Source organism: Oncorhynchus clarkii, chromosome 29, assembly GCF_045791955.1.
Source record: "Oncorhynchus clarkii lewisi isolate Uvic-CL-2024 chromosome 29, UVic_Ocla_1.0, whole genome shotgun sequence".
NCBI classification, from domain to species: Eukaryota; Metazoa; Chordata; class Actinopteri; order Salmoniformes; family Salmonidae; genus Oncorhynchus; species Oncorhynchus clarkii.
The window spans coordinates 29,569,515-29,593,206 of record NC_092175.1 but is presented as its reverse complement, the minus strand read 5'-3'; the positions used below and the strand labels follow the sequence as shown (position 1 = coordinate 29,593,206).

The 23,692-nt window shown below is 42.8% G+C and overlaps 1 protein-coding gene across 1 annotated transcript; it reads right to left on the bottom strand.

Annotated features, from left to right (window-relative positions):
* Positions 1–1,085: 1,085 nt before the first annotated feature.
* LOC139388698 (stress-induced-phosphoprotein 1-like) lies at positions 1,086–9,008 on the bottom strand. Its single transcript, XM_071135549.1, has 14 exons — positions 8,754–9,008; positions 7,524–7,733; positions 7,278–7,419; positions 7,021–7,162; positions 6,659–6,824; positions 6,375–6,501; positions 4,258–4,360; positions 3,873–3,993; positions 3,649–3,745; positions 3,362–3,486; positions 3,202–3,238; positions 2,842–2,945; positions 2,465–2,640; positions 1,086–2,316 (listed from the first exon to the last, which is right to left on the bottom strand). The coding sequence occupies exons 1-14, from the start codon at positions 8,760–8,762 to the stop codon at positions 2,244–2,246; spliced, it is 1,632 nt and encodes a 543-aa protein (XP_070991650.1). The 5' UTR covers positions 8,763–9,008; the 3' UTR covers positions 1,086–2,243.
* Positions 9,009–23,692: the final 14,684 nt, after the last annotated feature.

The following is a 23,692-nucleotide window of genomic DNA, read 5'->3' as shown; positions in this document are numbered from 1 at the left end:
CAACTTGATTAGTTGCCATCTAAAATATGTATGCTACCATTTTTTATATCATGATGAGAACTTGGCTAGTTTGTGAACGGGTAGGTAGGGTGAATTTGAAACGCTCCTGAGGGCTTGGTGAGTATTGCCCTCTAGTGGTTAATTAGAGGCAAATCATGAGTTTAAGATAGATCAAGGTTAAGATGCATAAAAATGGCAAGTCTTGTCATAAGGTCAAGGTTTGTTTTCAGGGCATTGGTTAAATACTTCTCATACATTTATACTGAACAAAAATATAAACACATGTAATGTTTCATGAGCTGAAATAAAATATCCTGGACATTTTCCATATTAACAAAATTCATATTTCTCTCAGATTTTGTGCACACATTTGTTTCAGTCCCCGTTAATGAACATTTCTCCTTTGCCAAGATAATACATCCACCTGACAGGTGTGGCATATGAAGAAGCTGATTAAACAGCATGATAATTACACAGGTGCCCCTTTTGCTGGGGACAATAAAAGGCCACTCTAAAACGTGCAGTAGTCACACAACACCACAAATGTCTCAAGTTGAGGGAGTGTACTATTGGCATGCTGACTGCAAGAATGTCCACCACAGCTGTTGTAAGATAATTTAATGTTAATTTCTCTATCATAAACAGCCTCCAATGTCATTTTAGAGTATTTGGCAGTACGTCCAAACGGTCTCATGACCTCAGACCACATGTAACCACGCCAGCCCAGGACCTCCACATCCACCCTCTTCACCTGCAGGATCATCTGAAAATGAAGTCTAATTCTGTCTATAAAAGTTTTTTTGTGGGGAAAAACTAATTTTGATTGGCTGGGCCTATACCCTGCCAAGTCGTGAAATCCATAGATTAGGGCCTAATGAACTTGTTTAAATTGATTGATTTCCTTATATGAACTGTAACTTAAAATCTTTTAAATTAGTGCATGTTGCATTTATATTTTTGTTCAGTTTAAAAAGTGGGATTTTTTAATTAAGCAGTCTGCAAATCCATGCAGATTAGCACAATCTGAATATGCTTTGAGGGGTCTCCTCGTTGGAAAAGAGTAAAGACATAACCACAGACACAAATTAACTTAAAAATACATTCAGATATATTTTGCAGAACAGGATTCAATTTCACTTGTACATTACACTTCTGGGGATTTGTCTTGACATAAAGCATGTGTGGGTGCCACTTCTGATAATGGACTGGTTGTGTAATCACAGACTCAAATCTGCCATGTCTATTCTACTGGCACCCAGAGAGTCCTGAAGAACTCTAGCATAGCAAGGCTATGGTGAAATGTGAAAGAAAAAAAACAAGCTTGGGGAACAGTACATATTTTAACACAACCCTCCCACATTACTGTCAGAACCTGACAAACAAAACATCCTTGAGTATGACATTAAAGGTCTTAAGAAACAATATCCTGCAGTTGTTGGCTGGCAGATTTTTTGTGCGCCATGTGAAGCAGAAGAGCTTTAATACAAGCGCCAACTAGAGATGATACTTCTCTCTGCTCTGTATTACCAGTCAAAGGGGTTTAATGCCAAGAGAAGATATTCAAAAAAGTGAAATCACCATTTAACTTCCATAGCTGTAATCCAATGCAGATCCCAAGATCAGTACTTCCATGACCAAGTAACATTCATTTCTAAAGATCTGGAAAGCACAGTATTGTGAGCTCGTAAGCCTGTACACCAGTAGCACAACTACATTGACCTGAATTTATGAAAGATATCCTGTCCAGAAAGGGAGAAATCTTAGTCAGGCGCCCTACACAGTTATTTAAGACTGCTGGTCTCAGCAGTCTTAAAATAAACAAAGGAAGAGAAAAATGAAGCAGTCATATTGCACCTTGACATCATGGTTCAACACCCAAATAGAACTTTACTTGTTTTGTTATAAGCTGCAGCACTGATATGAATGCAGTATCATTGTGCCAACCAAAGCTCTAGCCTGGTCTGCTGCTCCAGTAATAGGTGTTTGATAAGTTTGCCCAATCAAATGATTTGTTTCAGAGAGTTATGTGATGAGGAAGACACTAAGTACAATTTCATTAAGGCTGTAAAAATGGACAAAGAAAATGAAACCCTTTGTTGGTTGAAGTTTGGGCGAGATGGCATACTGTATCATTTTGAGGGTATAAGGGAGAGGGGGGGTTATATCTTAAGGGAATGGCATCTTGATCCTCTGTGGTCTTGCGGTTGGTTCTTCATGGGTTCTGGCCCTGTTCTCCTCACTCATCACCGGATGGCTATCAGTCCCACATCTATCAGTTTCTGGATCTTCTGAGCAATGCCTGGATTCTTAAGGTGACTGAAAGGGTCCAGGGAGAAAGAGAGAACAAATTGACTCAATTTCAAGCTCATTTGGCCAATTACAGTGTGTGATTATGGTGCATGCGTTGTATACTATGTAGACAGTGAGTGTGTAAAATGTGTAGCTGCGGAGCTGGCCTGCTTACTCGCTGAGTGCCTGTGGGTCCTTCTGCATCTGCTCTAGGATCATGCGCATGGCTGGGTCACTCATGATCTGCTGCACCTCCGGGTCAGCCATGGCCCTCCTCTTCACGTCCTCTGGACTGTCGTCATTCCTCACGTGCTGGCTCATCATGCAGCGCTGGATGCCCTCCGTGGCCTCCTGCACTCGGAACAGAGATGGTTTAACTGTTAGCCTCAGACCGCTCAGTGACACCAACAAAACAAGGTAGAAGGAACATAAGCCATGGCTTAATATTTAATAGAAACCGCAAAGAAAATAAACTTCACTTTCAGTTTCTTTTAGAGTTGGTTGGTAAAGGAGATACTGCTAGTGCACCAATGTAAATCTGTCATACTGTACCTTGGAAGTAGAGTCCAGCTCCAGAGCCTTCTCGTAGGCAACCATCGCTTTAGAGAAATCTTTCATGGCCTCCAAAGCAGCTGCCTTGCGCGTGTACCCTTTTACTGTGAAGAGAAGTTAGATGAAGTCTATGCTTTTAAAGGGCCTAGGTTTGATACAGTTCAAACAATTGCACATCAGCAGTCAAGTTTTCAAGATGCAATTTATCTTCAGTTTTCTGATGACCAAAATCAAGTAGGAGCAAAACGTAAACATGGCTACTATTAGAAAAGCTAGGAGGCCTGTATGTGCTAAATCAATTAAATGGTGGACTGACCATTTCATTTTTAAAGTAAAAAGGTTTTAAAGTTCAATACTTACTGAAGGTAGGATCAAGTTTGATACAGTCCTCGCAATCCTAAAAAGAGAGAAAATATCAGTCCTAGTCCTTTGACTGATGAACACTTGATATACACTTTATTAGTAATGAGGATAAAGCTCATATACATGCATGGCACCACAGTAGACAGGTGTGCTGTACCTTTAGGGCAAGCTGGAACTCCAGCAGCTTCGTGTAGCAGGCAGCTCTGTTGCTGAAGAGCTTGGCGTCATTGGGGTTCCTCTTGATGGCCTCAGAGTAATGTCTCATGGCTGAAGGATAGTCTCCTGAGAACAGAGAATAAACACAGCATGTCATATCCTAACACTACCAGAATCTAAAATGGTATGCAGACAACTAGAGAAATCTCACCACTAAGAGTACACACAGGCATGACACATAATTAATACTTTCAACCGCTGTAGATCCTCCATTTCACAGACACACACCTTTCTGGAAGGACTCGTTGCCCTTGTTCTTCTCTTCCAAGGCCTGATCTGGGTTGATGTAGGCCAGCTTCTCCTGCTCCTTCAATACCTTCTCCGCCTGTAGACATAGAAGGGATGGGGAGAGTGACAGGACGGTGATTAACAGACTGGTTAAAGAGTCGTTATCGAACCCAGCATAATCTACCCTGACAGTCCTCATTCAATAGGGTCAACACTCTCTGTACCTGCTGGCACTTCTTAAGGACATCAGGGGTACGATGCTCTGTCAGACTCTTGTTGTAAAACTGGACTGCTTCCTTGTATTTCTCCTGCTTGAAGTACGAGTTGCCAACCCTAGCCAAGGCCCTGAGAGAGGAGGATAGGGATAGTGACATTAAGCACAGATGACTCAAGCTCTGACATTCCATTTCTCCGGTTTGTAGCAGAGCCCACCATTACCGAAATGTGACCTGCCAATGGTGACTACAAGGATTTAATTGGCTGCTTATTCAGGAGATCTAATCTCTCCTCATACACCGTGTGCAACAGTCCCCTTCAGACTCCCAGCAGTTTATACCCTAGAGGGTGACTCACGCGTAATTATTTTCAGTGAATTGACGAGGAACTCACTTGGCAATGTGTCTGTAGTCCTCCCGGTTCTCTCTGCCCACCTCGATGGCCTTGTCACACAGCTCCCTGCACATCTCATACTCAGCCTTCTCAAAGAACACAGCTGGGATGGGAAAACGGACAAATGCAGACACCTTAGAAAGCACCTCATTATCCAATCAAATATTATAGATCATAAAAACTATGCATATAAGAATCATATGACATTGTCTGCATGATGGTAAGCTAAGGTGGTATTTTATTAGATCCCCATAAACTACTGCTATGGTAGCAGTAGTTAATAATTATTCTTAAAAGCAGGACAAATCTATTCTGTAAAATGACTTGAGGACCCACACAAATTGGTCAAATGCTATGCTGCTTTATCTGTCCTTAATCGTATGGAAATAGAAAATTGTACCCAGGATTAGGGGGTAGAGATGTTCACTCAGTTAATCGCATTTGATTCTGATCAAGCCAATTAGTTCTATCATGGATATAATATGACATAATTTTTCCCATATACATACTTCCGAGATAAATACAACTTGACAAGTTGTTAAATGGAGGAAAACTACAAGTTTAACTCATGAATATGAACCTCTATTAGCATATTTAAGACAACTGTAAATAGGAGCCAAACAAGGCACTGAGTTAGGAAGAATCTAGAATTCACTCAATGTATAATAGCCCCATAGATATTAATTTAGAATCCTCTAAATTTAATTAGATCTTCAAGGACATTTTATCAATCCAACAGTATTTTTCATTTAGATATCCTTTTTTTATTTTAACTAGGCAAGTCAGTTAAGAACAAGTTCTTATTTACAATGACGCCCTACCCCGGCCAAACCCTAACGACGCTGGGCCAATTGTGCGCCACCCTATGGGACTCCCAATCGTGGCTGGGGTAGTGACGCCTCTAGCTCTGAAATGCAGTGCCTTAGACCACTGCTCCATTCGGAAGCCCCTTTCATGTGTCCTACCAATTATTATTGGATTATTCACCATAGCAACCACTCGTTAGCATACAAAAAAAACATTTCTCAGTTTGTTGTCTTTCTTGGAGATCTATCGTTTTAATTTGCAGGGATATTTGTTTTTGTAAGTCAGAAAAAAATACTTATTTAAACTTTTATAATATTCCTGTTGCTATTGTTATATGTACATACAATAAATGTGTATGTAGAGGGGTAAGTTTCTTCACCAATTCTCTTACCATTTTGTACAATTATGTGATTAGCCTACCAGTTGGTGCAACTAATGTTAATTCTCGAGAGGAATTATGGTGTTAATCTTCTCTTTTTGTAACTTGCATATAGAAATTACTGACATGACTGTTTAATGTCGGCAGGGTAGCATAGTGGTTAGAGCGTTGGACTAGTAACCGGAAAGTTGCAAGTTCAAATCCCCGAGCTGACAAGGTACAAATCTGTCGTTCTGCCCCTGAACAGGTAGTTAACCCACTGTTCCTAGGCCGTCATTGAAAATAAGAATTGGTTCTTAACTGACTTGCCTAGTAAAATAAAGGTAAAATAAAATGTAATATTGTTTATTGGATTTACATTATAGTAATTTTCTATTTATTTTATCCCGTTTCCCTCTGTACACCGACTACAGCAGCATACTACCCTGCATCCCACTGCTGGCTTGCTTCTGAAGCTGGGCGGGGTTGTTCCTGGTCAATCACTAGATGGGAGACCAGATGTTGCTGGAAGTGGTGTTGGAGGGCCAGTAGGAGGCACTCTTTCCTCAGGTCTAAAATAAACATGCCACTGCCCTGTGTAGGGTGCTGTCTTTCGGATGGGATGTTAAACAGGTGTCCTGACTCTCTGTGTTCATTAAAGAGCCCATGGCACTTATTTAAGAGTAGGGGTGTTAACCCTGGTGTCCTGGCTAAATTCCCAAGCTGTCCCTCATACCATCATGGTCACCTAGTCATCCCCAGCTTACAATTGGCTCATTCATGTATACTCTGTTTCATAATTAAACTACTGGGCTTCTGTGTCTGTCATCACTTTGACCAGATTGCAGTCGTATTCATTTACTCCCAGTGGCCTATCCACACAGAGAACACCAGACTCTGTTTTACACAATATTATCTGTCTCTGTGTGTATACACAATGATGATTGTATACCTGCTTGGTTAGAAAGATATGTCATGTTGGTTGGGTCATGCTTGAGGGCTTCTTCATAATGTTCCAGTGCAGTGGTAAAGTCTTTTTTCTTGTACGCCTCGTTGCCCAGCTCCTTCTCCTTTAGAGCCTATGGAAGCACAATGGACATTTAAGCTGTTAAAAACAATGCTGAGAGGGCAAGAAATCCCACAAATCGGTGTGGGTGCTGAGGAGATACATGCACAAATTACCATTGTCCCAGACTGTGAAGGACTATAGGATTACTTATAATGCAATATATTTACTTGTCTCTTGTTCGCAGGTAAGTCTTCCTCTTTGGGAGGGGGTGGCTGAGTCTCTTTGGGTTTGGGAGGTGGGGGAGGAGTAGGCTCTTCCTCGTCATCCATGCCAGCCAAGTCTAACCCCAGCAGGACCGACAGGGTGGTCATTACTCTAGGGTCCTGGAGCTTCCTACAGGTTGAAGGACAGACAGTGTACTTGAATTAGATCACAGGAAATTCACAAGCGCTACAAAGGAATGTTGTGTTCTGGTACTTATTACTACAGTCAGACAAGATGAAAACTGAAAAGCATGAAAGAATGCAGTAAATTTCTAAATGTACAGGTGCGGTGCAACAAGACAAAAGGCGTCCACAGAAATACTCACGAGCCAAGCATAGACGGTTTATCCCTGAGCTGCTCCAAAAGCGCTCTGTACTCTGGATCTTTCATCAGGGCATGGGTTCGAGAGTCGCTTTCCAGCTTTTCAAACATGTTGGGCATGGAGAAGGGGTTCATCATCTTTTTTTCTGGTGAGGCAAGAGGTGAAATTCACAACACAGGGAAAACGCATGATGAGCAAACAAAATCACATTGTTGTTTTTATAAAGTAAGTGAAAGTGTGACAGGTTCAAATATTTCTACCTGCTAACCGGGCTTCTATGTTCTGCAGACCCTCCTTGAGCTGATGATTAGTGGGCTCCTGTCTGAATCCCTCTTGGTACGTCAATTTTGCATCCTCAAACTGTCCAAGGAACTCCTGGGCTGCCGCTTTCCTTGAGTAGCCCTGTGCAAGCACAAATCATGGTGATGAGGCTTGTCACTTTTGACAATAACTAGTGCAAATACAAGCCACCCTCTCTGGACAACTGTGCTGTGACATCGTCTCACCTTTCCCCAGTCAGGTTTAATCTTGATGGTCTGACAGGCGTCCTCCAGAGCACTCTTGTAGTTGCCCTTCTTGGCATGGGCAGCCGAGCGGTTGCTGAAGAGGACATGGTTTGAGGGATCGAGGGCCAACGCTTCTGTGTAGCAGCGTATGGCCTCGTCGATTTTCCCGGCACTCAGTGCCTTGTTGCCCTGATCCTTCAACTGTGACACCTGAGGGGAAAGAGAGACCTGAATAAATTCACTGTAATCAAATCTGTTTAAATATATTGCTTTTTCATGATTGATTTTCTACTAAACTGACATGTAAAGAAATACTGCCATTGTGATGTCCAATTTGAGCTCTATAAACAATCTGATTCCTAAAGCAGCCATGGTCTAACGTTAGGAGCCAGCAGTCAGGTTAAACCAAACAAGCCTAGACACCTACATGCTATGAGGCCATTACATATTGCAGAACCTTGCCATGTTTCAGCTAAACGGATATAGACTGCTAGCTGAACCACTAAGATGTTAAAGGTGGTTTACTGAGTTGAACTAGCTACTGCTATATGATAGCTAGCAAGTTTGATTGCTGGCTGACTTGTAGTCCTGCCCAACGCTTAACTTAACTTGCTGGTTAACTTGCCAGTCATGTCCTAACTTAGTAGTCAGTTAGATAATTGGAAAAGCTAGCTAGATAGCCATGTTAGTAAACGTGAAAAAGTTACCTAGCAGCAATGTTAGCCATTTCACAGCATGAAGTCATTCGTGCCTGCACTTTGTTTTTTTCTGATGATCGACAGACCATGCGTATGTAATATTAGCTAGGTAACTAGCTAGCTATAATAGCTGATTAGCTAGCTAACTACCGGTAGTTAAATCGGCTGGCTACTAATACACACGGTTCTGGACCAAACATATTTACCGGCTAATTAGCCAACTACAATTGAAAGCTATTTTGTAAGCTAATGTGCTAACATGACCGGTTAGCTACATAGCTAATACGCTAACATTACCGGTTAGCTAGCTAGCCAGCCAACTAGCTACCGTTACATGGCGAGCTAGTAACAATGAAGTCCGCATTGAGTAAAACGAGGTAGAAAAATGTAACTAGTTTGCTGGCTAGCTATCAATCTTCAAATAGGACAAACGCGTTACAATTGACCACCATACACAAACGGTGCGACAATACTGTAAATATTGCAGAAGAAACAGTTTTTTTGACCCGAATATCGATGAGTTGCTACTCACTTTGTCCATGGTATAACCATGAGGTTCCAGAAACTACTGTGAGACGAAAGCACCGCCCCTGCACAATATGGATCTAGGTTGCCAGATTATGTCCAAAGAAAGCGAAGAGCTGAGATCAAAAATGTTTTGTGGCAGTTTCCTTTAGGATGTTTTCTATTGTTTGTTAAATATAGATCTGTGTATTAGATAATTTATCAATATAAAAGTATTTATGAAGTTGATTGGTAACCAAACTGTTACTCTAAGCTCCGGCTTGCATACATGGCAACCCAAGTGCTTACCCATATAGTTCAGTAATATTTCTGGCTTTATGCGCACTGGTGTAGGATTGGTTCAGCTTGGTTAATCGAGAAAAGCTCAGCAAATCAAAGGCTAGTTCGAGTTGAGTACGATGAGTAAAACAACAAACGTCGAGTCAAGGAATATTACCATATTCATTCTAGTTCTAGAAGGATCGATCTGATTCATCTCTTTTCTAGAACATTCTGGATATTGGGAAACGCTTGCTGTTGTTTATATAAATCATCAGTTGAGTGTGATATGCTGTCAGTGGACCTGGTATGACAAAAGGAACATAAGGACAAAATGAGTTATGAGAGAAATCTCCCCTTAGAAAGCCCTGGGTTATAATAATGAATGGAAGCTGCATACAGTGCATTCTGAAAGTATTCAGACCCCTTGACTTTTTTCACGTTTTGTTATGTTACATCCTTATTCTAAAATGGATTAAATTGTAATTTGTTCTAATCAATCTACACAGAATAGCCCATAATGACAAAGCAAAAGGTTTAGAAATGTTGGCAAAAAAAAAAAAAAAAAATTACATTTACAGAAGTATTCAGACCCTTTACTCAGTACTTTGTTGAAGCACATTTGGCAGGGATTACAGCCTTGAGTTTTCTTGGGTATGGTGATACAAGCTTGGCACACCTGTATTTGCAGATCCTCTCAAGCTCTGTCAGGTTGGACATGGGAGCATCGCTGCAAAGCTATTTTCAGGTCTCTCCAGAGATGTTTGATCAGGTTCAAGTCCGGGCTCTGGCTGGGCCAGTCAAGGACATTCAGAGACTTGTCCCGAAGCCACTCCTACGTTTTCTTGGCTGTGTGCTTAGGACCGTTGTCCTGTTGGAAGGTGAACCTTCACCACAGTCTGAAGTCTTGAATGCTCTGGAGCAGGTTTTCATCAAGGATCTACAGTGCCTTGCGAAAGTATTCGGCCCCCTTGAACTTTGCGACCTTTTGCCACATTTCATGCTTCAAACATAAAGATATAAAACTGTATTTTTTTGTGAAGAATCAACAACAAGTGGGACACAATCATGAAGTGGAACGACATTTATTGGATATTTCAAACTTTTTTAAGAAATCAAAAACTGAAAAATTGGGCGTGCAAAATTATTCAGCCCCTTTACTTTCAGTGCAGCAAACTCTCTCCAGAAGTTCAGTGAGGATCTCTGAATGATCCAATGTTGACCTAAATGACTAATGATGATAAATACAATCCACCTGTGTGTAATCAAGTCTCCGTATAAATGCACCTGCACTGTGATAGTCTCAGAGGTCCGTTAAAAGCGCAGAGAGCATCATGAAGAACAAGGAACACACCAGGCAGGTCTGAGATACTGTTGTGAAGAAGTTTAAAGCCGGATTTGGATACAAAAAGATTTCCCAAGCTTTAAAAATCCCAAGGAACACTGTGCAAGCGATAATATTGAAATGGAAGGAGTATCAGACCACTGCAAATCTACCAAGACCTGGCCGTCCCTCTAAACTTTCAGCTCATACAAGGAGAAAACTGATCAGAGATGCAGCCAAGAGGCCCATGATCACTCTGGATGAACTGCAGAGATCTACAGCTGAGGTGGGAGACTCTGTCCATAGGACAACAATCAGTTGTATATTGCACAAATCTGGCCTTTATGGAAGAGTGGCAAGAAGAAAGCCATTTCTTAAAGATATCCATAAAAAGTGTCGTTTAAAGTTTGCCACAAGCCACCTGGGAGACACACCAAACATGTGGAAGAAGGTGCTCTGGTCAGATGAAACCAAAATTGAACTTTTTGGCAACAATGCAAAACGTTATGTTTGGCGTAAAAGCAACACAGCTCATCACCCTGAACACACCATCCCCACTGTCAAACATGGTGGTGGCAGCATCATGGTTTGGGCTTGCTTTTCTTCAGCAGGGACAGGGAAGATGGTTAAAATTGATGGGAAGATGGATGGAGCCAAATACAGGACCATTCTGGAAGAAAACCTGATGGAGTCTGCAAAAGACCTGAGACTGGGACGGAGATTTGTCTTCCAACAAGACAATAATCCAAAACATAAAGCAAAATCTACAATGGAATGGCCAAGTCAAAGTCCAGACCTGAATCCAATGGAGAATCTGTGGAAAGAACTGAAAACTGCTGTTCACAAATGCTCTCCATCCAACCTCACTGAGCTCGAGCTGTTTTGCAAGGAGGAATGGGAAAAAATGTCAGTCTCTCGATGTGCAAAACTGATAGAGACATACCCCAAGCGACTTACAGCTGTAATCGCAGCAAAAGGTGGCGCTACAAAGTATTAACTTAAGGGGGCTGAATAATTTTGCACGCCCAATTTTTCAGTTTTTGATTTGTTAAAAAAGTTTGAAATATCCAATAAATGTCGTTCCACTTCATGATTGTGTCCCACTTGTTGTTGATTCTTCACAAAAAAATACAGTTTTATATCTTTATGTTTGAAGCCTGAAATGTGGCAAAAGGTCGCAAAGTTCAAGGGGGCCGAATACTTTCGCAAGGCACTGTATATTTTGCTCCGTTCATCTTTTACCCAATCCTGACTAGGCTCCCAGTCCCTGCTGCTGAAAAACATCCCCACAGCATGATGCTGGCACCACCATGCTTCACCGTAGCGGGCTGTCATGTGCCTTTTACTGAGGAGTGGCTTCCATCTGGCCACTCTACCATAAATTACTGATTGGTGGAGTGCTGCAGAGATGGTTGTCCTTTTGGAAGGTTTTCCCATCTCCACAGAGGAACTCTGGAGCTCTGTCTGAGTGACCATCGGGTTCTTGGTCACCTCAATGACCAAGGCCCCCGATTGCTTAGTTTGGCCATGCGGCCAGCTCTAGGAAGAGTCTTGTTGGTTCCAAACTTCTTCCATTTAAGAATGATGGATGCCACGGTGTTCTTGGGGACCTTCAATGCTGCAGAATTATTTTGGTACCCTTCCCTAGATCTGTGCCTCTACGGACAATTCCTTCAACCTCATGAATTGGTTTTTGCTCTGACTTGCTTATATAGACAAGTGTGTGCCTTTCCAAATCATGCCCAATCAAGTTGTAGAAACATCTCAAGGATGATCAATGGAAACAGGATGCACCTGAACTCAATTTTGAGTCTCATAGCAAAGGATCTGAATACTTATGTAAATAAGGTATTTCTATTTTTAATACATTTGCAAACATTTCTAGAAACCTGTTTACACTGTCATTATTGGGGTATTGTGTGTAGATTGATGAGGAAAATTCTTTATTTAATCAATTTTAGAATAAGGCTGTAATGTAACAAAATGTGGAAAAAGTCAAGGGATCTGAATACTTCCTGAATGCACTGTATATGTGATGTTGTTCCTTTCCTATTGTTGTAACGTTAAATAAATTAATGAATAGCAATGAAGTCATTAATAAATATAGTGGTAGCCTATAAACTATCTTAGATTCGTGTTATAAAAAATAAAATGTATTTTCTTTAATTCATTAATATGAATGAATACTTACACGATAACATGATCAACTCTATTAATATTATCATACTGCTATACTTTTTTCCACAAGGGATGTTAGAGTATTAAAATATATTCAATATTTCTGAAGGGTGGATATATCATCTTTGCAGTAGACATGGAATCCATAGTAACACACAGTATAATGAGCTTGAACACCAAGTGGTAAGGATTTAATAATAATAAGCAAACAAGTAGCCTACACATATGTTTAATGTAAGGGTTAAGGTGATCTCATTCCCCTTCCATACTCACACCATGATGATTGTAATTACCTGTCCTTGTGAGACGTCCCTGCAGCACCAGAGCTGCCTGATTGAGCTGCAGCTTTTTGTTTTGGTCCCCTTGCTCAGATATTGCATGCATCAAACAATGGTTGGGTGCCACGTCATCGACTGTGTCATCGACTATCAGATTGCCATAACATATGATGTGGTTACCTGAAACTTAAAATGCCTATCCAGACGTTGTAAGATCTGGCATGCGTCAGCGACGCCTGAGCAAAGGAACATTACCATATCAAATCACATTTATTTATAAAGCCCTTCTTACATCAGCTGATATCTCAAAGTGCTGTACAGAAACCCAGCCTAAACCCCAAACAGCAAGCAATGCAGGTGTAGAAGCACGGTGGCTATGAAAAACTCCCTAGAAAGGCCAGAACCTAGGAAGAAGTGGACAGTCCTCTTCTGGCTGTGCCAGGTGGAGATTATAACAGAACATGGCCAGGATGTTCAAATGTTCATAGATGACCAACAGGGTCAAATAATAATAATCACAGTGGTTGTCGAGGGTGCAACAGGTCAGCACCTCAGGAGTAAATGTCAGTTGGCTTTTCGTAGCCGATCACATTCAGAGTATCTCTACCGCTCCTGCTGTCTCTAGAGAGTTGAAAACAGCAGGTCTGGGACAGGTAGCACGTCCGGTGAACAGGTCAGGGTTCCATAGTCGCAGGCAGAACAGTTGAAACTGGAGCAACAGCACGGCCAGGTGGACTGGGGACAGCAAGGAGTCATCATGCCAGGTAGTCCTGAGGCATGGTCCTAGGGCTCAGGTCCTCCGAAAGAGAGAGAGAGAGAGAGAGAGAGAGAGAGAGAGAGAGAGAGAGAAAGAAAGAAAGAAAGAAAGAAAGAAAGAAAGAAAGAAAGAAAGAGAATTAGAGAGAGCATACTTAAATTCACACACGACACCGGATAAGACAGGAGAAATACTCCAGATATAACAGACTGACCCTAGCCCCCCGACACATAAACTACTGCAGCATAAATACTGGAGGCTGAAACAGGAGGGGTCGGGAGACACTGTGGTTTCATCCGATGATACCCCCGGACAGGGCCAAACAGGCAGGATATAACCCCACCCACTTTGCCAAAGCACAGCCCTCACACCACTAGAGGGATATCTTCAATCACCAACTTCAACCACCACAAGGCCAAGTATAGCCCACAAAGATCTCCGCCACAGCACAACCCAAGGGGGGGCGTCAACCCAGACAGGAAAATCACCTCCTAGGAACGGCATGGAAGAGCACCAGTAAGCCAGTGACTCAGCCCCCATAATAGGATTAGAGGCAGAGAATCCCAGTGGAGATTCATATTCTACTTGAATCAGACTCCTCTGGAGAAAAACATCAATCAATCAATCACATTTATTTATAAAGCCCTTTTTACATCAGCAGATGTCACAAAGTGCTTAAACATCAGTCCTAATCCCCAACAAAGCATTGAGTTTCAGGACAACATGTTGATGAACACATTTAAAGTAATACTGATATTTCCGATTTCACTGGATGTTTTGTTGGATTTTTTAAAAAAGTTTATGATTCATCATAAATGATCATATAATCATTATTTAATTAATCTATCTGCTTGCCATCACAGTTCAATGCAGCAACAGTGTGGATTCTCTAAAGCACATGTGATGTAGGATCCTTTTGTTATGTTGTCATTAATCCTTTGCAGTGCCTTGCTGAGTTGCAGTTACCCCTGTATGTCGGCTGATGGCAGCAGGAGCTTAGCATCGCTCAGCGTACACTGCTGGGTGTTGCCGACCCAACCCCTGCATTCTTCTTTGAAAAAATGTTGTTAATTTATGATGACCTTAGTAAGAGATACTGTATGTGTGAATGTGTGTGTGGGTGGGTGGGAAGCTGGGGTGAGCCGGACATAAACCAGCAACCGTGAACAAGGTTGTCTCCCGCTGCTACACGCCAAGTCTAAATCACCTGTCAAACTCTTTCAGAGGGCCGAATGTCTCAGTGTTTTAGCTCCTCCCTTGTACTTGATTGATGAATTAAGGTCATTGGTTAGTTAGGAACTCCCCTCATCTGGTTGTGTGGGTCTTAATCGGACACAAATTGAAAGGAAACGCCAAAAACCAGCAGACACTCGGCCCTCCATGAAATGAGTTTGACTCCCCTGGTCTAAATGATCCCATCCTAAATGTGTTTTTGTGCCATTTCCAAGCCCTTTAGAAAACACACTGAATAGCTTGGCAGAAAAAAAATAATGAAAAGGGCAATGAACGTTTGGCTCTGCGTGAGAGAAATATTGTAAAATATATATATATATGTCCATGACTCTGCCTATTCATAAAAATGTCTTATGTCCCATCACCCTATGGCCCAAATGCTGCTGAATCAACCTACATAACTTTTATGTGACAGATAATGAAATTGGAGAGCAGGTGTGTGTATGAGAGTGTCAGCATAAGAACGAGTGTCTATATATACATATGTGTTTGCGTGTGTGTATATTGGTGTGCATGCATTTGTGAGTGAGGGAGCGAGAGAGAGTCTTTCACAGCTCACTGCACAGCTAGATTGTCTGCAGAAGAGGTGACAAATTAGAGAGGCAGTGTCAAAAGAGAAGAGAGCAACCAAAGAAGTGGTAAGGATGGGTGGAGAGAATGTGATATGTGAAATTACATGGGATTTGATGTGATGTGATGCTCTGTAATGACATGAAGCAAACACATGAATCACTGAGAGAATAGTGAATACAGGATATTGAAAGCAGTGGTGCTGTCAGAGCAGAAGGGGCGACTGTAATGACAAAGAGGCAGACGAGAGGTCAGCCTGAGAGCTGAGGAGCTGTGGAGCGAAACAACAACAGGGAAGGTTGTGGGTAGGGGCAGGGGGAGAGTCAGTTTGTGTGGCAGTGGCATCAATTGATTTATTCCTTCTGTATCGATCAGCCGACAGCCCTGTCCATGAAGGAAAGCATGAGGATTATTGCATTGGCTTTTGTAATGAATGGGGCTCCTGGAGTGGGGAGAGAGGGGCTGGCACTAAATCAGTGTGGTGTTGATCATCCAGATGGGCCCAAGAAAGCATGAAATAGGTACAGCAAGGTGTGTGTGTGTGTGTGTATGTAAGAATACTGTTCATAGACTACAACTCAGCATTCAACACCATAGTCCCCCCCCAAGCTCATCAAGATGGGGAACCCTGGGACTGAACACCTCCCTCTGCAACTGGACTCAGGACTTCCTGACGGGCAGGCTCCAGGTGGTGAGGGTAGGCAACAACACCTCCGCCATGCAGACCCTCAACACGGGGGCCCCATGGGTGTGTGTGCTTAGTCCCCACCTGTACTCCCTGTTCACCCACGACTGTGAGGCCCCGCACGACTCCCACACTATCATCAAGTTTGCTGATGACACAATGGTGGTAAGCCACTACAACAACCTTTCCCTCAACGCCAGTGAGACCAAGGAGCTAATCGTGGACTGCAGGAGAATGAGGGGAGAGATCCACATCGACAGAGATCATCACTAAGGACTTAACAAGGTCCACATATACCTGCACAGTCATGAAAAGGGCACAACAGCGCCACTTCCCCCTCAAGAGGCTGAAACGATTTAGCATGGGCCCTCGGATGCTCAAAATGTTATACAGCTGCCCCATTGAGAGCATCTTGACTGGTTGCATCACCACTTGGTATGGCAAATGCACTGCCTTCGACCGCAAAGTGTTACAGATGGTGGTGTGGAAAGCCCAGTAGATCACCGGGGCCTAGCTCCCTGCTGTCCAGCACCTCTATATCAGGCAGTGTCAGACACCCCAGCTCCAGACACCCCAGCTATAGACTGTTCACACTGATACCGTCCGGCAAACGGTACCGAAGCATCGGCTCTCGGACCAACAGGCTCTGAGACAGCTTCTACTAAATAGCCATCAGACTGCTAAATAGTGAATTAAATTGTTACCTGGACTAAATGCACTGACCATATCTTGCACTGACTATATATACATTCACAAGATTATATATGCACACTATATACACACTCACTCACACACACTACACTGACACTCACACGAACCCACACACATTCACATACACTACATACGCACACACACATAACACACACGCATACGGACACAACACAAATATACATACACACGCACACACAAATACACACACACACCATTACACTCATCATATGCTGCTGCTACTCTGTTTTTATTATACTCTTATTATCCAATGAGTGTACAAAACATTTCCACGACATAGACTGACCAGGTGAATCTGGTTAAAAGCTAAGATCCCTTATTGATGTCACTTGCTCAATCCACTTCCATCAGTGTAGATGCAGGATTGTGTACAGCCAGATCACCCATGATACAAGTCCGTATTCAACATCCATCCATGTCTGACGACGTCGGGAGATGGCATGGAAACGAGCCACTAGGGGCATCAGTGAGCTCCGTTGCCTTAATCGGTTCTGGATTTGCTACGGCGTTGTGTATGGGCGTAAGAATTTGCCTCTGATTCCAAGGATTAAGGTAAGAGTTAAGGTTTGGGATAGGGTTATGAATGGTTAAGGTAAGAGTTAAGGTTTGGGATAGGGTTATGAATGGTTACGGTAAGAGTTAAGGTTTGGGATAGGGTTATGAATGGTTAAGGTAAGAGTTAAGGTTTGGGATAGTGTTATGAATGGTTAAGGTAAGAGTTAAGGTTTGGGATAGGGTTATGAATGGTTAAGGTAAGAGTTAAGGTTTGGGATAGGGTTATGAATGGTTAAGGTAAGAGTTAAGGTTTGGGATAGGCTTAAAACTAAAATCTCCAAAATGACTTTCTATCATTGGATTTCAACTAGCAACCTTTGGAATCAGAAGCATCAACAACTTGTTTTAGATTTTCTATCCTAAACCTTAACCCTTACCTTAACCATTTTGAGTTAATGCCTAACCTTAAGATTTCTGAGTTAATGCCTAACCTTAAGATTTCTGAGTTAATGCCAGAACTTAACCCTAACCTTCAAAATTAGGAGTTAATGCCTAAACTTAACCTTAAACAACTTGAAATGTTATGTTTGCAACAACTTCTAAATTTGATGTTTGAAAATCATGGATGAATGTTTAACAACTTGACACAACTGTGGGAAGCATTGGAGTCGACGTGGGCCAACATCCCTGTGCAACACTTTAGACACCTTATAGAGTCCATGATCCTGACGAATTGAGGCTGTTCTGAGGGCAAAAGGGGGTGCAACTCAATATTAGGATCGTGTTCCTAATGTTTTGTACACTCAGTGCATATCCTGATACCTTGTCACTTTAACCTGCCTTGTTCATGTCTATCTCAAATACCCTACCCCTGCACATTGATCTTGTACTGGTACTCCCTGTATATAGCTCCACATTGATATGGTACTCCCTGTATATAGCTCCACATTGATCTGGTACTGGTACTCCCTGTATATAGCTCCACATTGATCTGGTACTGGTGTAACGGATGTGAAACGGCTAGCTAGTTAGTGGTGGTGCGCGCTAAATAGCGTTTCAATCGGTGACTCACTTGCTCTGAGTCCTTGAAGTAGTGGTTCCCCTTGCTCTGCAAGGGCCGCGGCTTTTGTGGAGCGATGGATAACGATGCTTCATGGGTGACTGTTGTTGATGTGTGCAGAGGGTCCCTGGTCTAAAGTTATACTGTTACACTGGTACTCCCTGTATATAGCTCCACATTGATCTGGTACTGGTACTCCCTGTATATAGCTCCACATTGATCTGGTACTGGTACTCCCTGTATATAGCTCCACATTGATCTGGTACTGGTACTCCCTGTATATAGCTTCACATTGATCCGGTACTGGTACTCCCTGTATATAGCTCCACATTGATCTGGTACTGGTACTGGTACTCCCTGTATATAGCTCCACGTTGATCTGGTACTGGTACTCCCTGTATATAGCTCCACATTGATATGGTACTGGTACTCAAATCAAATCAAATCCCCAAAAATTATATAGCCCTTCGTACATCAGCTGATATCTCAAAATGCTGTACAGAAACCCAGCCTAAAACCCCAAACAACAAGCAATGCAGGTGTAGAAGCACGGTGGCTAGGAAAAACTCCCTAGAAAGGCCAAAACCTAGGAAGAAACCTAGAGAGGAACCAGGCTATGTGGGGTGGCCAGTCCTCTTCTGGCTGTGCCGGGTGAAGATTATAACAGAACATGGCCAAGATGTTTAAATGTTCATAAATGACCAGCATGGTCAAATAATAATAATCACAGGCAGAACAGTTGAAACTGGAGCAGCAGCATGGCCAGGTGGACTGGGGACAGCAAGGAGTCATCATGTCAGGTAGTCCTGAGGCATGGTCCTAGGGCTCAGGTCCTCCGAGAGAGAGAAAGAAAGAAAGAGAGAAAGAGAGAATTAGAGAGAGCATACTTAAATTCACACAGGACACCGGAAAGGACAGGAGAAGTACTCCAGATTTAACAAACTGACCCTAGCCCCCCGACACATAAACTACTGCAGGATAAATACTGGAGGCTGAGACAGGAGGGGTCAGGAGACCCTGTGGCCCCATCCGATGACACCCCCGGACAGGGCCAAACAGGAAGGATATAACCCCACCTACTTTGCCAAAGCACAGCCCCCACACCACTAGAGGGATATCTTCAACCACCAACTTACCATCCTGAGACAAGGCCGAGTATAGCCCACAAAGATCTCCGCCACGGCACAACCCAAGGGGATGCGCCAACCCAGACAGGAAGATCACATCAGTGACTCAACCCACTCAAGTGACACACCCCTCCTAGGGACGGTATGAAAGAGCCCTAGTAAGCCAGTGACTCAGCCCCTGTAATAGGGTTAGAGGCAGAGAATCCCAGTGGAAAGAGGGGAACCGGCCTGGCAGAGACAGCAAGGGCGGTTCGTTGCTCCAGAGCCTTACCGTTCACCTTCACACTCTTGGGCCAGACTACACTCAATCATATGAAGAGAAGAGATGAGTCTTCAGTAAAGACTTAAAGGTTGAGACCGAGTTTGCGTCTCTCACATGGGTAGGCAGACCATTCCATAAAAATTGAGCTCTATAGGAGAAAGCCCTGCCTCCAGCTGTTTGCTTAGAAATTCTAGGGACAATTAGGAGGCCTGCGTCTTGTGACCGTAGCGTACGTGTAGGTATGTACGGCAGGACCAAATCAGAGAGATAGGTAGGAGCAAGCCCATGTAATGCTTTGTAGGTTAGCAGTAAAACCTTGAAATCAGCCCTTGCCTTGACAGGAAGCCAGTGTAGGGAGGCTAGCACTGGAGTAATATGATCACATTTTTTGGTTCTAGTCAGGATTCTAGCAGCTGTATTTAGCACTAACTGAAGTTTATTTAGTGCTTTATCCGGGTAGCTGGAAAGTAGAGCATTGCAGTAATTTAACTTAGAAGTTACAAAAGCATGGATACATCTTTCTGCATTATTTAGTTTCTGATTGTTGCAATGTTACGTAGATGGAAAAAAGCTGTCCTTGAAACAGTATTGATATGTTCTTCAAAAGAGAGATCAGGGTCCAGAGTAACAGTTTTATTTGAGACGACTATACAACCATTAAGATTAATTGTCAGATTCAACAGAAGATCTCTTTGTTTCTTGGGACCTAGAACAAGCATCTCTGTTTTGTCCGAGTTTAAAAGTAGAAAGTTTGCAGCCATCCACTTCCTTATGTCTGAAACACATGCTTCTAGCGAGGGCAATTTTGGGGCTTCACCATGTTTCATTGAAATGTACAGCTGTGTGTCATCCGCATAGCAGTGAAAGTTAACATTATGTTTTCGAATGTCATCCCCAAGAGGTAAAATATATAGTGAAAACAATAGTGATCCTAAAACGGAACCTTGAGGAACACCGAAATTTACAGTTGATTTGTCAGAGGACAAACCATTCACAGAGACAAACTGATATCTTTCCGACAGATAAGATCTAAACCAGGCCAGAACTTGTCCGTGTAGACCAATTTGGGTTTCCAATCTCTCCAAAAGAATATGATGATCGATGGTATCAAAAGCAGCACTAAGGTCTTGGAGCACGAGGACAGATGCAAAGCCTCGGTCTGATGCCATTAGAAGGTAATTTACCACCTTCACAAGTGCAGTCTCAGTGCTATGCTGGGGTCTAAACCCAGACTGAAGCTCCCTGTATATAGCTCCACATTGATCTGGTACTGGTACTGGTACTCCCTGTATATAGCTCCACATTGATCTGGTACTGGTACTGGTACTCCCTGTATATAGCTCCACATTGATCTGGTACTGGTACTGGTACTCCCTGTATATAGCTCCACATTGATCTGGTACTGGTACTGGTACTCCCTGTATATAGCTCCACATTGATCTGGTACTGGTACTGGTACTCCCTGTATATAGCTCCACATTGATCTGGTACTGGTACTGGTACTCCCTGTATATAGCTCCACATTGATCTGGTACTGGTACTGGTACTCCCTGTATATAGCTCCACATTGATCTGGTACTGGTACTGGTACTCCCTGTATATAGCTCCATGTATTTTATTCCTCTTGTGTTGCTATTTTTATTTATATTATTATTTTGGGAAGGGCTCATAAGCAAGCATTTCACAAGTCTACACCCATTGTTTTCGGCACATGTGACAAATACAATTTAGGCAGTAACAATGAGCTGTCTGTCACGATCGTCGTCAAGGAAATGACCAGACCAAGGTGCAGCGTGGTAAGCATACATTATTTTATTTTAAATGTCGCCAACAAAACAATAAACAACTAAACAAACGTGAAGCTCTGCAAGGCTATACACGCCACTAACAAAGACAACAACCCACTTTGAGAAATGGAAAAAAGGCTGCCTAAGTATGATTCCCAATCAGAGACAACAATAGACAGCTGTCCCTGATTGAGAATCATACCCGGCCAAAAACAAAGAACCAGAAAGCATAGACTTTCCCACCCGAGTCACACCCTGACCAAACAAACATATAGAGAATAAAAGGATCTCTACAGTCAGGGCGTGACACTGTCTAAACCAGCGTGCAGTCAGAGCAGGCCACAGCCGTCCCTTCCCAGTGAGTCAGTCCCCATGCAGACTGCTTGCTTAGGTCGAGTGACCCTCAACCCGCCTTAGACACCAACACAGCTGATTACACACTTATTATTACAATTGCATTTGATGCAGTTGAGAACTTGTACCTGCGCTTAATTTCTCCTAATTTGACTTCTTTACAACAAATCGTTTGCCCTGTATCTAAGAATCAAGCAAAATTGCATATCTTAATTTAATCCACGATCACAATCGCAATATGATTTGGAACGTAATTAGACACTGGATTCCATTACTTTTCCAGAGCAATGGCTTGAAGGCAGGTCCGTTGGGCTTTGCTCGGAATAAAATTGGATTGACTGATTGATTCATGTATGTCAAATGAAGGACACACACACAGACAGACAAAGAGAAATTCCACACAGAGCGAGAGAGGGAAAGAGGAGGGGAATCACGGATGGATGGATGAAGCAGAGGCAGTGGATGGGGTGGTTGGGTATAGAAAGAGACAGAGACAAATGGAGTGTGTGAGACAGAGGGAAAGAAGTGAGACGCATGCCTACTGACCTCCCCCTACTTTCAGCTAATCCATACAGAAGAGGGGAGGAGGTGGAGGGGAGGGCTGTTTGTGTCACTCCCAATAAAGATAGGAAATACAGTGACATTGGCTCGCCCCTGTCTCACTCCCCCCCACCCCTCCAACCTTTTGACATGCTTCTATTTAATATGGTGCCCTGGAAATCCTATAAAAGACATGAGGCCTGGAGCACTTAGGCTGTCCTCTAGAGGAGGGGTGGATGGGGGACACAACGTAACTCCTGTACAAATGACTGTTTCCTTGGGCCTGCATGTCTCTGTATATTTGCCCAACTTGTTTCCTTTTGCAGTCAGGATTGTTCAATGGACTAAAACCACAGTAATGCATACCGCTAATGTGTACACCTCTGCCTCAGACTATCCAATCCAAAATGGTTCCTTCCTCTTTCAGACCAGCTAGGCAGACAACTAGAGGAAAGAAACAGCTGCCTTAAAACATAAACAACATTTATTTTCCCAACTAAATGAGTTCATCGGAAGGTTCCTACTGTTCTTAGCTGCTTATTGTCCCAGTAGACTAATTCCCGTGTTACTCATAGTCAGCCAGCACTGCTGTGATAATGTCTCTTCAGTATTAGTGCATCCAGCAGCCATGGACATAGTTTAAAGACGCTCATGAACAGGCCAGTATGAATGTGAGAGCAGGTTAATGCCGGCCCATCTGTTCTAGGAGCTGCTTGTTTTTGAACAGGGGAGGAAATAAAGAACAGCGAGAGAAGACAATGAGTGCAATGGTAATCATTGTAGGTCTATCAGCTGTGTAGATGTGTGTGTGTGTGTGTGTGTGTGTGTGTATTTGCCTGTGGGATATGAGGGGGCCAAAGCAGTGGAAATCAATACATCTGTACCACAGCCAACAAGCTGCTTGGCTTGGGTTTAGACCCCTGTGTGCTAGGACACAACTTTAACAAGGAACAGGTACACTCAAACAGACACAAACACACTAATGCTAGACAGACAGACTGAAACACACACAGTAACACACACACTCACTCACACAAATACATGGACTCCACACACACACAAATAAATGGACTCCACAAGGCTTTGCACATTTCCCCTTTAATCACATTGAAAAGAGACATCTTTTATACAAAATAGTTCATTTTTTCTCAGTATAACACAGAGTCCAACAAAGGAAGAGAGAGCGATGTTTCAACAGCAGCAACTTACAAAAAACACAGGAACAATATGGAGGGGTAGACAAAAAAATAACATTAAAATGATTTTTAAAGCATAAAACTACAGACCATTGCCTTGAATTTCGTGTGTT

Coding starts and splice junctions, on each gene's coding strand:
- LOC139388698 (XM_071135549.1), bottom strand. Junction 6,502..6,658: donor TACCTGCGAACAAGAGACAA/GTAAATATATTG, acceptor GTGCTTCCATAG/GCTCTAAAGGAGAAGGAGCT. Junction 2,641..2,841: donor AGCTGGACTCTACTTCCAAG/GTACAGTATGAC, acceptor TTCCGAGTGCAG/GAGGCCACGGAGGGCATCCA.